The sequence below is a fragment of the Poecilia reticulata genome, linkage group LG13 (assembly GCF_000633615.1).
Source record: "Poecilia reticulata strain Guanapo linkage group LG13, Guppy_female_1.0+MT, whole genome shotgun sequence".
In the NCBI taxonomy this organism is placed as follows: Eukaryota; Metazoa; Chordata; class Actinopteri; order Cyprinodontiformes; family Poeciliidae; genus Poecilia; species Poecilia reticulata.
In genome coordinates, this window is record NC_024343.1 from 30166049 (window position 1) to 30181089 (window position 15041).

General features: G+C 36.9%; 2 protein-coding genes across 3 annotated transcripts in view; one reads left to right on the forward strand and one right to left on the reverse strand.

Annotated features, from left to right (window-relative positions):
* LOC103475078 (uncharacterized) overlaps positions 1-8305 on the forward strand; it is a 20194-nt gene extending 11889 nt beyond the window's left edge. Inside the window, exons 1-4 of one of the 2 annotated variants that reach the window (XM_008426476.2) lie at positions 1832-2531; positions 2644-2794; positions 4742-5141; positions 6131-8305. In XM_008426476.2, coding sequence (XP_008424698.1) covers positions 2653-2794; positions 4742-5141; positions 6131-6911 — 1323 coding nt within the window. In that variant the 5' untranslated portion in view covers positions 1832-2531; positions 2644-2652 and the 3' untranslated portion in view covers positions 6912-8305. Of the gene's footprint in view, positions 1-1831; positions 2795-4741; positions 5142-6130 lie in introns of those variants that run through there. The other variant, XM_017308359.1, reaches the window with a different exon arrangement.
* Positions 8306-8323: 18 nt separating this feature from the next.
* The window catches only part of dcun1d5 (DCN1, defective in cullin neddylation 1, domain containing 5 (S. cerevisiae)), an 8958-nt gene continuing 2240 nt past the window's right edge, over positions 8324-15041 (reverse strand). Inside the window, 9 exon segments of the mRNA XM_008426481.2 lie at positions 8324-8718; positions 9552-9654; positions 9931-10035; positions 12581-12689; positions 12760-12851; positions 12932-13097; positions 13638-13734; positions 14217-14256; positions 14360-14424. Coding sequence (XP_008424703.1) covers positions 8594-8718; positions 9552-9654; positions 9931-10035; positions 12581-12689; positions 12760-12851; positions 12932-13097; positions 13638-13734; positions 14217-14256; positions 14360-14424 — 902 coding nt within the window. The 3' untranslated portion in view covers positions 8324-8593.

Consider the following 15041-nt stretch of genomic DNA (forward strand, 5'->3'; position numbering starts at 1 on the left):
TGGTTCACCCAGGGTGAGGCTCAGCCATTGCACTTCGGCTGTGCTGACCCCTGCGAATTCCCCAAATGTGGGAATCTCGACTGCATAATTTATGGTAGTGGGGGACTGCGTTCGCGCTCTCCCCTGATTCACTGGTTATATGAAAAACAATATCTGAATCTTATTTAAAATGATTCATTAGGAGTTTGAAGGCTGTATATTTGAATACATTTATGCATGTTTTCAGTCATAAAATTGGATCCTGACACTTCCCGGAACCGGATTTGGGTTTGTTACGTCAGGGCAACGTTGCGCTAAAATGTTTTCTAAGTTTTCTACAGTGATAATGAGAAGTGAAATACAAATTAAACAAAAGCTATATTCATAAAAAAAACTTTTTTTGACTAAAATAAATCAGACATGGCTCCAACTCACCAAATATAAAATAAAGAACTAACTTTCATTACATTTGAGCAAATTACTTGTACGCGTCTAATGTATGGCGGAGTTAGAATCACTCAGGATGTTAAAATCAGTCCTTTTCCCTATTATATGTTAAACATCAGGAAGGAATTGCTTGCTGGTGTGAAAAAGAGTGTATGTCACATTTTTGGCACTTGATTATTGGCGTACCTGGGAATCACCATCTGATTATCTAAGGGTTGTAGCGGCCAGATTCACATCAGTGACAGGAGTAAGGGCTTTTTTTAAGAGTTTGTAGTTCTGATTCTTTGTTAGAATTTGAGCCAAGCAAAGGATAACATTTCCACCAGCTCCCATATCTGGTAGATGTGGTGGTTGCACGGCTCGCCCTGTATAGGTTGTACGTACAAAGTGCCCTGCAGACCCGTATTTTTGGGTTTGGCAGAATATGCTTCCTTGACATGTTTAGAATAATATTGTCTGAGCAAAAGGGCCCTAACTGCGCAACGTTGCCCTGAGGCAACAAACAAAAAACAACAGTTTTAGCATATAAATTATAAAAAAATTGTCTTGAAATGATCTACAATGATTCTTTACATACTCACAGATATGAAAATATGTTTAGTTAGAGTGACCCAAATTTAAACATGAAGAAAAGTTATGTATAACTTACAAGTAGGAGGCCAGCTGTAGCATGCACCTCTGCTTCATAAAAAGGACTGCTCCTCTTCTAAAAGGTCACATGAACATCAATACCTCTTTCATTTGGACAAAAATATGTCTGGAGGTATTTTAAATCATCAACCCCCAAAAATAAAATAAAGGAGCAACGTGAGGTACAGATATGTGGTTTGATGCCTGAGGGCAACGCCATGCCATAGAGGGTTAACATTAAAAAATGTATATGTAGAAAGTGCTATGTATCAAAAGATGGTAAAGGATATTTCTAAGAATAATTCGTATGATGTCGTACGATGTCAAAAAGTTGTTTTGAGAGAGAAAAATAATGAAATATCAATTATTAAAACAAATATTTTCTGACATTATAAAGTCAAATCCGGTATGATGGCGTATTACGGCCAGCGTAGGCAGAAAAAAAAATAGTCCTGTTTTATGTTTTAAGCTTTGTTGAGTCACAATATCATGAGGATAAAGTTGAAAGAGAATAAGGTTATAATAACATGAGAATAAAGTCAATATTTCAAGAATAGAGCCATAATATTACGGTAAAATGCTGTATGAGAATAGTCATAATAATGAAAGATTACAGTTATAATAGTACAATAAAATTATAATATTGAAAGAATAAAACATCAGAACAAATATATGATATTTAATAAAGACACATTTAAAGAGCGAAGTCATAATAATACGACAACAAAGTTATAATAACGCAAGAATAAAGTCATATTACAAGAATGACATTTACAAGAATAAAGTTGACATATTAGAATAAAGTCATAATATGATGAGAATAAAGTCACAACAATGCAAGAATAATGTCAGAATACTACAAGAATAAATATGAGAAAAAAAGTTGCACAAGAATAAAGTAGAAATAATACAAAAATAAAGTCATTATTATGAGGTAATATTAGGACTTTATTCTTATGATTTAAAAAAAAAATTATTTTCTTAATGTGGCCCTAATACTAGGTTGTAAAAATTAACTGCATAGAATCTTCTCATTCTGCATTGGCCATATAATCTTCCAATTTATCAAACAATCTACTTACCTTCAAAATTAGCTAATTAATTAAGTAACTAAGTAACATTTTCAGTGCTGTGATTGGCTGCTGAATAAAATGTGGAAACAGTGAAGCGGTGTGAATTGTTTCCAGGGTGTTTTAACCCTTCACTGGTGCAGAGAAGCAGCAGCTGATGCTATTAATCTTTAACATCTTCAGAGAAAACATCCCCAGTGTCATGTGAGGAGCTGCACTTTACTCTCATCAGGAGGAAACCTCAACAGAAACACGACTTCGCCCACAGAGGATTGAGGAACGAGGTGAAGCTCCTCATGGAGCCAAATGATGCTAAACTCTAGCAGATTCTTCTGGTTTAAACTTTAATTTTAAGTTGTGGTAATGACTTTTCGTTCTACTTGAAGACAGAAGAACCAGAAGCAGGTAAAACCAACATTTTCTACATTTAACGTGTCTGTTAATTATTAAGTTTTTGTTTCTCTGTTAGGATCTCGAGTCGATAGCGTTAAATAAAAGCGTCTGTTTTATCCCGCAGGTCTGAACGATGTGGTTGATTTTCACGGCTCTTCTGGCCGCCTCGTTAAACCCACAGAGCCAAGCTTCGGTGACTTTTGCTTCCACCTGCAGGGTCAAAGGTCAACCAGAGGAAGAGCTGATTTTACACTGCGGTGATGGAGAACATGAAGGTGAAGAAGACTCTCTCGTAAAGCGGTGTTGTTAAATGTTGCTACCGGTTTCTGAAGGTTGCTTTTTTTATTTTTTCCAGAGGAATGTTTATTACCGAGCCATTCACCGGCATCACCCGGCATAAAAAGGCCCTTTAGAATCAGGCAGTAAAAATATTTCAGCTGCTTTTTCCCATTTAATTCACAGAAATGTTGAAAAAATACAGATAAAATATGTAACATGTTAGATGACTATCAATAAAACTCTGCTGCCTTTTGTTTTGCAAAGAAATTGTGAAGAAGGTGAAGATGGGATCTGAACAGTAAGATGCTGTATTAAGAGCATTGTAGACAGAAAAAAACGGGTAAATTTCCACCAAGAATCTCAGAAATTTGAAAATTAATCTCAGACATTTTCAGGAAAAAACAAGGAAACTTCTAAGCTGTAAAAGCTGAAAAATAATGCTAGAAAAAGGCAGAAATGTTTAGTTTAATTTCAGACATTTTCTACAAAAAACAAGGACATTTCTCCAAAAGTGTCTAAAAAGTTATATAATAATGTTTTTGGCAGCATTATGACAGCCGAACAGAACACCAGACCAGCTGTAGCTTCTAGGGAAAGAAAAATAACAAACAAAATTTTAACAGCAGAATTAGGAGCAAATAGTGCAAATTGGAGAGAAGCAGAAAAAGAAAGTGATTAAAAATGGTCAGTTTGTCTCCCAGTAGCCTAAAACTTAAGGCTGCATAACTACAGAAACCTTTAAACTTAACAACTCACTCATTCTTTGGTTGCCTAGCAACTCACTCATTCTTTGGTTGCCTAGCAACAACCTGCTAACTTGCACAGGAGCAGTTTCAGGTTTCTCCACTTTGGGTGCGTTCACACTGCAGCCTGAAGTGACTCAATTCCGATTTCTTTCCTGGGGCCTTTCACACTGCCAGTAAATGCGACCTGTATGTGTTCTGCAGTGTAAACGGGCAAAAGACTTGAAAGTGTCCCGCATGCGCAGTAGAGGGCGCAATAGCGTCAGCGTTCTGCCAACTGCCATAAAAAGAAGAAGAAGAGCTCAGTGTTTACGGAAGTAAACATGGAGGCTAACGGTGGAGCTTAGCTTACACATTTGAAGTTGTTGTCCGGCCGGAGCAGCATATTAACAACTTAATCCTCATATAGTYYGTCATGGTTGTTGTTTTTCTTCCCACTTGCGCGTATCAGGACGCAGAATAGTGAGATTTGTTGAGAATCAGTGACGTTCAGTTCGGATGAATGCGGCCAGGACGTTATGGTCGCATTTGAATCGGATACGTATCGGATATGGGTCACATTCGGAAAAAGAATCTGACCTGTGCTGTTCACACTACCATGAAAAGATCGGATACAGGTCACATTACGTCAAAAAAAAAAAAAATCGGAATTGGGTCACTTCAGGCTGCAGTGTGCGTTATGAATAAAATAAAAATAAAATAAAAAACTTAAACGTTATGCCTCATAACGTCTTAAAAACAAAAAAAAAAGACTGGAGTGAAATCTGGACAAAACCGGAAAGGTCAGGTCATCAGTCTGGCGTTATTTCAGATATTTAAAACAAAAAAACTAATCAATAATTATCTATAAAGACTGATGTGAAACACTTTCATCATGATACGTTTTTCAGCCTTGGTTTGTGAGAATATAAAAAGTCAGATTTTAGGGATTTTCTGGGCAACAAACCACCTCACAGATCACAAATTTCCTTTTTAAATAACCTGTTAGAATAATCCTGTCCAGGTTTGAGTTGTTTGGTTTTACAATAAACTACTTTTCTTAGATATAAACGGTTTTATTTTATTATTTGTGGTAATTTACCCAGTGTTGTAATGTACTACAGCAGTTGTTTCCATCTTCAACGTTATGCCATATAGAGATTTTATTTGAAGATGTGAACTTTTAAAACTCTTCATGTGTGTTTCCTTGTGTGTTTTCAGGTGTGGTCCAGTTCTGGCACACACCGTTCGGTGACCTCCAGAGCTCTGGTTCCCAGTCCAAACTGGACCCGGTGTTTATGCACCACGATGGGAACCTCGTTATCCCAAACTCCAGCATCCACCATGGTGGGCTGTACTACTGCATCCTGCGGCACACGGAGGGATCCATGCTGTGGCCCTTTGAGCTTCATGTGGACCAAAACATGGTGGCTGAGGCTGAGGACGGGCGCAGTGGCGGCGGCTGTGCTACACGCCGGTTCAGGAGGAACGCAGCTTCTACAGGCGAGAGGGAAGCTGTGTTTTCAGAAGGGATTTTTGCAGGAGCCGTGGCTGCATCGGTGCTGCTGACGTTTGTGGTGGGATTCAGCGCTGGAGCTCTGTCACGGACTCCTGTTCTCAGGTTGGTGATGATGATTAATCTGTATGACGACCACAAGATAGAACAAATAAATCTCTGCTGTATAAGGACTTGATTAAAGGACAGAAGTGGAGTCGAAATCTGCATACTGTCATAGGAAACACTAAAGAAACAACCAGAGGTTGAAAATTAAGACACTTAACTGCACTGGAAAAACACCAAATCTTACCAAGTATTTTAGTCTAATTTCTGGTGTAAATATTTTAGTACACTTGAAATAGGACAAAACTAACTTACAACCAACTTTTCAGCAAGATACATGAGCTTGTTTTAAGTGAACAATTCCTTTATAGTGATAAAAAATTCAAGTTCCATTGGCAGATTATTTAACTTGTTGGACATTTTCCCATGTTATACATACTACTGTAAGCTGCACAGAGAATAATAACGCTGAACTGAATAAATGTAACCAGGGCCAGGACTTGTGACATTTTGATTTTGATACAATAAAGCTTTTAAAGCAATTAATCACATTTTGTTGTTACTTATGGGGTTTCAACCGGAACCTTTTTATTTGCATGTTTCCGGTACGCCTCTATATTTGATGCACAAGTGACATCCCCAAACAGCAGCGATGGATTCTTTTGACCCACTGGCAGTTAATTTTTGCTTCAGAAAGTGATCTGGTGAGAGGCAGGTTAAAGACTATTATTGCATTCAAGTTGTGCTAAAAGGAGTTAGCCTAACAACGAAGCTAAAGTTGCATCTCAATGCTAACATGATGCAGATGGACCGATATCAGCATCCACAGTCCAAATAGAATAGCATTTTGCACCAATCGAATGGTTGAATAGAAGATTAAAAACAATAAATATGTATTTATTTTTTAGCTTAATTTAGCATCAGAAGATGTTTCTGGATTGAAAATGTTACTTGTTCCATCAATATGTGACTTTGCAGATGCTGCAATTAACCGAATCTCACCACTGACTCAAACATATTTACCAATTCACACTGATTTCTTCACCCAGGTGTTTAAAGTCACTAGCTCCGAAGAAGAGAAGGCCTCAACCTGATGTACCAGACGGCTCTCGGGTAACCATGACAACCCTGCCACCCATGTACGACAACCAGGCCTACCGGACGGGAGCGATGCCCCATGACTCTCGATTCTGGCAAACCACGGAGACACCAACTCCGCTTACAACCCCGTCTCCACCCGCCAAACCCATGCGGAGCTTTCGGCTCAAAGTAGAAGAAAAAGAAGAACCGGAAGGAACTGCTTATTTGGAAGGATGTGATTCCAACCGGGCGGAGGAGGAAACCGGAAGCGGAGAGGATGGTGAGGCACAGGAGGAGGAAGATAGCGGCCAGTCAGATGAAAATGAAGACGAAGAAGGGAGTGAAACAGAGGACAGAGAGGAAGAGGAAGATGGAGAAGCGAGCGCATTAGAGGAGGAGGTAAAAGAAGAAGAAAAACAAAAAACAGACGAGAGTGAAGAGTTGGAGCAGGAATCCTCAGGAACAGACGAGGAGAGGAGCGTCAAAGCGGAAGCTGAGCCCAGAGGAGAAGATCCGCCGTCCGGTTCTCACCGGCGCCGCAGCCGCGTTATCCGCCTGTACCAATACGACGAGGACGGCCAGCGATACGGCCACCTCCCGGACCCGGAGGCTCCGGAAGCGGCACCCAGGCCCAGGCAGCGCTCCCGGTCTCTGACCCGCCTGAACGCCATCATGGCGGCGGCCGCCACGGGGCCGATGGAGCGGACGGAGCCAGAAGATGAGAAGCATCACTTCCACATGGACATTTAAGACTCGTGTTTTTCTATTTAAATCATTATCACGCTATTTTTTTTTACAACACTGACATACAAAAAGAAAAACAAACAAACTMCCCTTATTAGTACATGCGCAAATTAGCTGATGGTACGGATTATACTTCCGGAACAGGTCGTGCATGTTAAGTTTGAGGCCTAAACCACACATAGCCAAATTTATATATTAGTATGTTTTGGTTTTTCACTCACAAAAAATCTCAGCTTAATATCACAACTATTATTTATGAAAAAAGATCAGAATAAAATCGAGATTGAGAAAACTTTAGTGTGTTCATGGGAAAACGGAACTTTGGGTCCCGCACAATATAATTACTATAAATAACCGGCCAATATGCCACATAATCGCTTTAACATGATGATCAATCATATGATGGCCTATCAGGACTACTGTAGATAGACAGGACATTTCTGCTGAGAAATTGACTTTTAGAACAGAAAATTTCAGTTTGTAAAGTCAAATTTTCTATAAGAAATTAAAATTTATTTCAGGAATGTTTAAGAAAAGTAAGAGTTTTAAAATGTGAGAATATTAAAAGTTTTTGGTTTGTTAAAAGCAGATTAATATCAGGATTACCATCTAATTTTCTCTTCAGATTCAGGCTTCTGACTACAGCTACTGAAAGTATTCACAGTAAATATATTTATACCTGCTTTTAAACATAATTCTACTCCGTAAACACTTTAACCTAAATGATTAAATGAAATGAAATATAGAAAGTATTAGGACATTTCTGGTTGTTTGTTTAATAATGAAAGTCAGGCCTCAAACATTCAGCAACTTGGGTACCCAGTTATTAAATTTAGCTAAAAAAGAAATGCATTTTAGAAGTTTTTGTTTATATGAAAAAAATGTCCTAGACCCAGAAATAAACACCCATAAAGTTAGGAAAATTTACACCCTCTTTTTAATCAACAAACATCCAAGACCCCTTTCAGAAACTACAATAAATTATTTTTGTTCTAAAAAACGTATTGCATGTTTAAATCACAAGTGAAATATTTACAGTAAAATTTAGCATTTTTTTTAATTGGCTAAAAGCTTCAACTTGGTGATTTTGGCTCACAGAGCAAAAAGTTTGGACACCGTGATCTAAAAGCTTAAAATAAAGGATTTATAGATCACATAATAAAGTTGTTTAGATATAATTTAAAGACCAATGACTAAACTACATTTCCTTAAGGAGTATTCTAGTTTAAAATGCAGTTTTCTATTAAATCTTGTCTAACTGAAGAATGTAAAATTATAGTTTGTTCTTTGGTTTCAAATGTATAAAAAGCGAAATGAGATGTTTTTCAGATTGGTGTGCTGCACACGCACTAATCTGACAACACGCTCGGTTGTAATAAACCTTCATGTTTCATCATTTAGGGAGAAGCATCTTGTCATTTTCATCTCATTTTTAATAACAGTGAAAACATCTAAACAAGAAAAGCGAAACAATTTCACAACTCCTTCCGCTCATTTTGTTTCCACGCGTTCTTCTCCAAATCAACACTAAGAAAACAAAGTAACTTCTACTGAGAGGAAGGATTCCCAGCAGCAGTTTATCAGTGGCAGACGAAGTCTGGAGGTGAGGAGTAAAGAGTCCACAGCGACGATTCTGCAGTCCATGTTTTTGTGTTATGTACGGTTTTATTTGTGTTGGTGAGACCATGTCAGAGCTGCGTCGTCTCTGCAGAAAGTTTTTGCTCTCCTTCCCTTTTAGTGGCGACGCACGGCGGCCGCTGCGATGCCGGCCGCGCCTTCTGCCACTCCACAAACTCATCCAGCAGCACGGGCCCTGCAGGAAGCAAACGCCCGTTAAACGGCCGCACAGTCACTGCGTTTTGTTTTAAACATCCAAATAAAATCTAAAAGGTTCCCAACGGTGACTCGACAAATTGAAATTAAAGTCCTGTGCTTCTAACCTGATCATTTTCCCCATTTATGGTGGCAGCGCAGTTTTAAAAATGTTTAAAAAGTTAACACTTTTCTGTCATCCTACGATCTAAAGTGATTTTATTGATATTGCAGAAAACATCCCACAACTTTAGCGTCGTTTCCTCGTGCCTCACAACAAATCCATGTACTTTGGTTTCAAAACAAAACAGAAAAAAGAAAATAACTTGTTTTTTTTAATCCATTTTAATAAAGAAATAAAACGTAAAATCAAAATAAGCAGTGTTTGATCTTTGCTCCAGCTATTAAATGCACAAAATAGTTTATTTAACATGCAGCGATACCAGAAATGACGAAGAAAGTACAGGAAATTATAAAAATATATGTATTTTTAATTTGAATGAAAATTAAAAATTAAACCTGTTTTAGCTTTGGAATTGTTTTTCTAATTTTATTTTAAAACAAGAAAGCCACCCAATTTATCTTTTTTTGTGTGGTTATTTTGAAACTGAAAAAACAAACAAACTGTTGTAATATGAGTAAACATGTAAAAATGAATATTTACAGAGTTCTTTAAAAAAAAAAAACACAAAAGATTCCTACAACAACTGTCTGGAAAATTATCACCAAGCTAGAAACACATAATTTCTAACTTGCCAAATATTAATACTCTTATTTTTAAATATGTATTTAAATAGATAGTTTGTTGTTTCCTGTGCTGCAGGCGATACTCACAGGCTCCGTCTTCGTCGTAGTTGCTGAGGTCGGTGCTGATGGTCCTGCTGAACTCCAGAACGTTGTACCACTGGTCTTTATTCAGGCCTTTGTACTTTGACTGCTGTGGAAGAGAACGAGAGGCGTCATTGTTGAGGAAAATATTTTAAAAAGCAGTCCAGGTTAAAAACAAAAGATGAACTTTTAGAACCTGCGCCATCTGAAATAATCTTCGACTATATTTATCCAACAGGCTGACATCTTATCTGGTCCAGTTATGTCTACATAGGAAGTTTCCAGCAGAAACATTTTCTCTCGTCATTCTGAGAAGATAAACTACTCATCCTACAAACTACAGGTCTTCTGGCAGGACCAGGCGTTTAGACTGAGGGTAGTTTACCTCCAGGAACTGGCGGAAGACGGAAAAGAGAGGCCAGGTTCTGCCCAGCAGCAGAGCCAGCATGGATGTAGCTGTGTCCATGTCCAAACTCCTCTGGTTCGTATCCTAGCAACAGAGACAAACTCGATTAACCCAGTTACAAACCTGAGCCAACAGGAGCGCCACGGTAACGTTTCACTTTAAGAAAACTGAGCACCTCACTTCAAAACTAACATTTACAGGCCTGTCATGATAAAAACATTCTAATTATTGTGATAAGCAGTATTTACATAATATTTAATATATTATTTACAGTAAATGAGACCATTTTGCAAGTTCATCCTCTAAAAAAGAAAATCAGAATTTAAATTATTCAGCTCATTTTAATTAATCATGCAATTAATTTATCAACTGCTACCGGTTTAAATATTTATCAATTTCTGCTCTCAAATGTGAAATCAACAATATTGAATTAATTGTTAGAATTACTAAAAATTCATTTAAGTAAAAAAAAAAAGGTCCAATTTCAGTGATACTTGAGAATAGGGACAAAATGGGTTTTAATTTTCCCTTTTTTCTTTTTTTTTTTATTTCTCAACCTTATGTATGCAAATATGACAAATAATGTTTTGGAAATGTAAAGATGCTAAGGTACAGACTCCCAGTTGCAACATTTTTAATGGACCTGACCCAGAACTTTGTCATCAACATCTGACAAAAATAAATATAAAATGATTTTTAAAATACCCTATTAGTGATATTTGTACTCATTTTACAGACAAATGCTTCTCAAGAAACCAAAAAAAAAAAAATATTTAAAACAAAAAACAACAAAAAGTCCATCTGACGGAGTTGAAACTGCATGACGGAGTTGACACAGAATGGAGGTGGTGACAAACAAGTGAGTAAAATGAAAAACTTGATACATGTGAAGTAATGCAATTTATGTAAAACACATTAAAATGAATTAATTGCAGATTTAAGTGAGATTTGTCAACAATTTCACTGAAAGAGTCACGAAAACTCTGATGAATTGATAGATGACTGAGTTGATGAAATGCCAAACTACCTGAATTTATATGATTTTATTCTGAAGGAGGCCATATTGTAGCTCATCAGGTCCATGAAATCTTTACATTTTACCAAAATTAAGCTTTTATTTCACAAAATTTCATCAAAGTTTTGTAAATTGTCAGTTATGGTGTTGACACATCATGGTTGTGACAAACAACTTAGGAATAAAAAGAAGAAAAAACTAAAGAATAACATAAGCTAACCAGAGCTAACTAGCCCTCTTAGCAGAGAAAGAGAAAGGAAGTGGTCATGGGGTCCTCAGAAGTTCTGGTGCCCCCAATAATGCCTGATTTTTTTTTTTACATTACTTTTATGTCTGACGGTGTTGACAAAAACTAGTGACAAATTTCAATGGAGTTGGAAAATATATAAAAATTATTTTTAATTCAATTTGATACTTTTATAATTATTTATGTGACTACTTGTACTTAATTGTCATAATATATAATTTTAGTATTTAATTGTTTTAAATGATAATGTATTGAGTTCTGCTCCTGGACAAGGGCTTTTACAAGCATCATCCACCGACTACAATGTTTAAAATAAAAAAATATTCAGCAAATACCTGGAAAATAAACTTTGTTGTGCTCACATGACCCAGGTTAGTTTAGTCAGATATTTGAAAAAATTATATTTTGTGTATATTTTATTCAAATTTTGTGCTTTATCCATAAGACCTGTTTTGTCCCTATTCTCAAGAATCACTGATTTACAGAACACAATGTTTTTTTTTCATCATTATGGGAATTAGTGGACATAACAGGTTATAATCCATTTAATCCAAATGCAACTTGGCTCCATTTCACCTTTTCAATCAGACGATACCTGAACTAAAAGCAGATGCACAGACCCACTTTTCTCACTTCCGGTACCGATATCTGCAGCTTAGTATTGAACCGGGCCAATACAGAAAAACTGCTGAATTAAAATGCTATTTCTTTTAAACACAGACATAAATGTACTCAATTACAAACTTATTTGATAACTGCACCTGCACATCAGGTTCACCAATATGTTCATTAACTTGGTCAAACATGTAAAAACAACTTTAATTTGTTCAGTCAGTGTGATTAGGAGTAAAACAGCCAATTTAAAACTGAAACGGCCAAAAAACAAAAGTTTATCTATCTTGGTCAAATGTAAAAAAAAAAAAAAAAAGAAGAAAACCCGCAACTTTTTCAAGTGGTTCAGAAAGTGAAATTAGGAATCCTAAATAAAATGTAAAATAAATAATAAAGCATAGAATTAGACTGAATAGATCTGGCTCACTGTCACAGATACTGATTATATATATATATATATATAGTTTTTAAATACTGACAGATGTTAATATCGGAAGCAGAGGTAGAGAAAATGTATTTTGTTTTTGGTTATAAAAACTCAAAAGGTTTTATTTAAACAAATCTTTCAGACTAAGTGAATGAAAATGTGCTAAAAGAATCGCCCCGTTCATCTCAACTCTTCTCGCTTTGTAGATTTTGACTGAAATAAAAAATGTAATAAAACCTGCGTACCACTAGCAGGTCAAACTACAGAACAGTAACAAACTAAAACCAGTTGGGTATAAAATGAGTTGACATAATAAACAAAAACTTACTCTGGCAAAGTCAAAAGCGTATCTGTAGATATTTTTGAAAGCTGCGGCGTCGTTGAGCTCACTGCGCATGTAATCGAGTTTGCTTTGCAACCTCTCAGTGCAGTCGCATCTGAAACACAAAGCGCCGTCGTTCATCTGCTGCCAACCAAAACCAAACCGGTGAAATGAAAAGCACCTACTGTAACACCGTCATCCCACTGAGCCACTCGTCTTTCGTGAAGTATCCCATCTTTGAAGCTCCTAGATGCCACGCCAAAACTAACATTATAATCTGGAAGGAAGGTGAACGGAGACAGAGATGATCCAGCTGTTTGTTGGAAAGCAGGAACCACGTCGGACAGCCGGACTCACATTCTCTGGTTCCACTCCGATATCGTCACAGAACTTCTCCATGGCTTCCGGGCCGACCATCTTTTCAGCGCCGGCGTACTTGTGGAACCAAGCCAGGCACTTTTTACCGGAAAACTGCCTTTCAGCACCGTTTGGCTTCACACCACGGACCTGAGGACGAGGAAAGCTGCGACACCCAAAACAAATGAAAACGTCACTGAAAAAGGTCATTTTATTCATGTATCACATGAACAAGGCAGTTCAAGAGGCTTCACATGAATTACAAGGAAATCCAAACAACAAAACCAAAAGAAAGACAAAAAGGTAAAAATACAAGACTAAATATCAGTTCCCCATGTTTAATAAGAATAAGTAGTCAATAGTTTATAAAGTAGTAGAGGTTTCTATGGATCTGAAGTTTGCTTGGTTTGTTGCATTTAGCTTTACATAAAGTTAAATGTTGGTTCTCCATGTTTGATTCTTGTTCTAACCAAGTAAACTAAAAGGAGTTTCTCTTGCTCCAATATTACGTATTAAACTAAATGTTGGTTCTCATTGCTTGGTAAGATTAGTGAGGTATAAAACTAAATTCTGGTTCCAGCAATAATAAACTCTTTATTTGATGAACCCAGAGATTTTCCACCATTATTTCAAGAACGGCAGCAACACAAATGAAGGATAAAAAAAAAAAAGATATCAAAATTCAGATATGGGAAATAAACTTTACCTGGTAATTTTACACTTGTGCCCGTGATCTTCTGAGTCGGGCAGTTTCCGCTTCTTCACAGGCATTATGGAACCTTTATTGGGCTTTACTAGCTGGGCTGCACAGAACAAAAACAAAGTTTGGAGAAATACTCGATTAGATGATTGTTCCAGAAAATGGCAAAAATCTGAGTAGTGCAACATGAATCTCAAATATTTTGAACACAAAGTCTGCAAGGCTTTCAAATTACAACTCTCCAACTTAATTAAAAAGTCTTCTATGTGTGCAGATTTTACAAATTATGTAATGTTGCAACTTAATATAAAATTTACGTAAGTTTAAGTCATGCATTTTCAAATAAATTCACAGTGAAACCAACCATCCTTGATCTTAAGATGTTATATTTTGTTTTTACGTTGGTTAATGCTTTTATGGTCATTCTGTAAATAAAATAAAATAATATTGGTGAGCAATGACTCAATAAGATTCCAGTTCTAAATTTAGTATTCAAAGAATTACCTGCGTTCCTGAAAAACTAACAGGAAGCTCAACAAGCAATCAATTAATCACTTATCATTAAATCTCTTATCTAGTCCTTACCCGTAAACTTCTGGCTGCCTTGTCCATTCAAATCAAGATTCTGAAGTTAAAAAGTATAAATTTACAGTGAAAACCTTGAAAGTTCAGAATATGAATAGATTAAAAGGCTAAACTTTTATTTTGTAGAAACAAAACTGACTTACAAGCTTATCCAGCGTTTCTGAAATGTAACTGATGTCTGCCAGACCGCACAAGTCGACCCGATGATCTGTCACACAACCCGGCAAAACATTACTGGCATCTAAAACATTAAAAATGTAAATAAAACTTGAACTGCAAGCAGTTATTATGGGTTCCTTGCCCGACCCAGCAGGTTTTAATATGCGCTTCAACCCGGAATCAAACCTGCAGCCTTCAGTTTCTGAGCTACATTGTTTAATGGACTCGCATGCAAAGTCAAACAGAAAGCGAGGATTCGCTTGCATTTGATGTAGCGACGGTCAAAGCTAAACAAATAACCTGGAAAAATAATGTAAATCTTCGACGCTGGTTCTGCTCTTGGACCGCCGCCACTGGTAGTAATATTTCACAGACGTAGCTCAACCTCCACCAGACAATGACTCTCACACCGAACCTCTGCTTAAAGCTACAGCATGTAACTTAAAAAAAAAAAAAATTTCATATATATAAAACTTTCGCTGTCCCAACACTAAACAGATAATCTCTGAAAAATAATCAATGTCCTCCAGCCATTCTCAGCTCGGTCAGAAACAACCAATCAGAACCAGCATTAATCAGCTAGCCAATCAGAACCAGCATTAATCACAGCTAGCCAATCAGAACCAGCATTAATCACAGCTAGCCAATCAGAACCAGCATTAATCA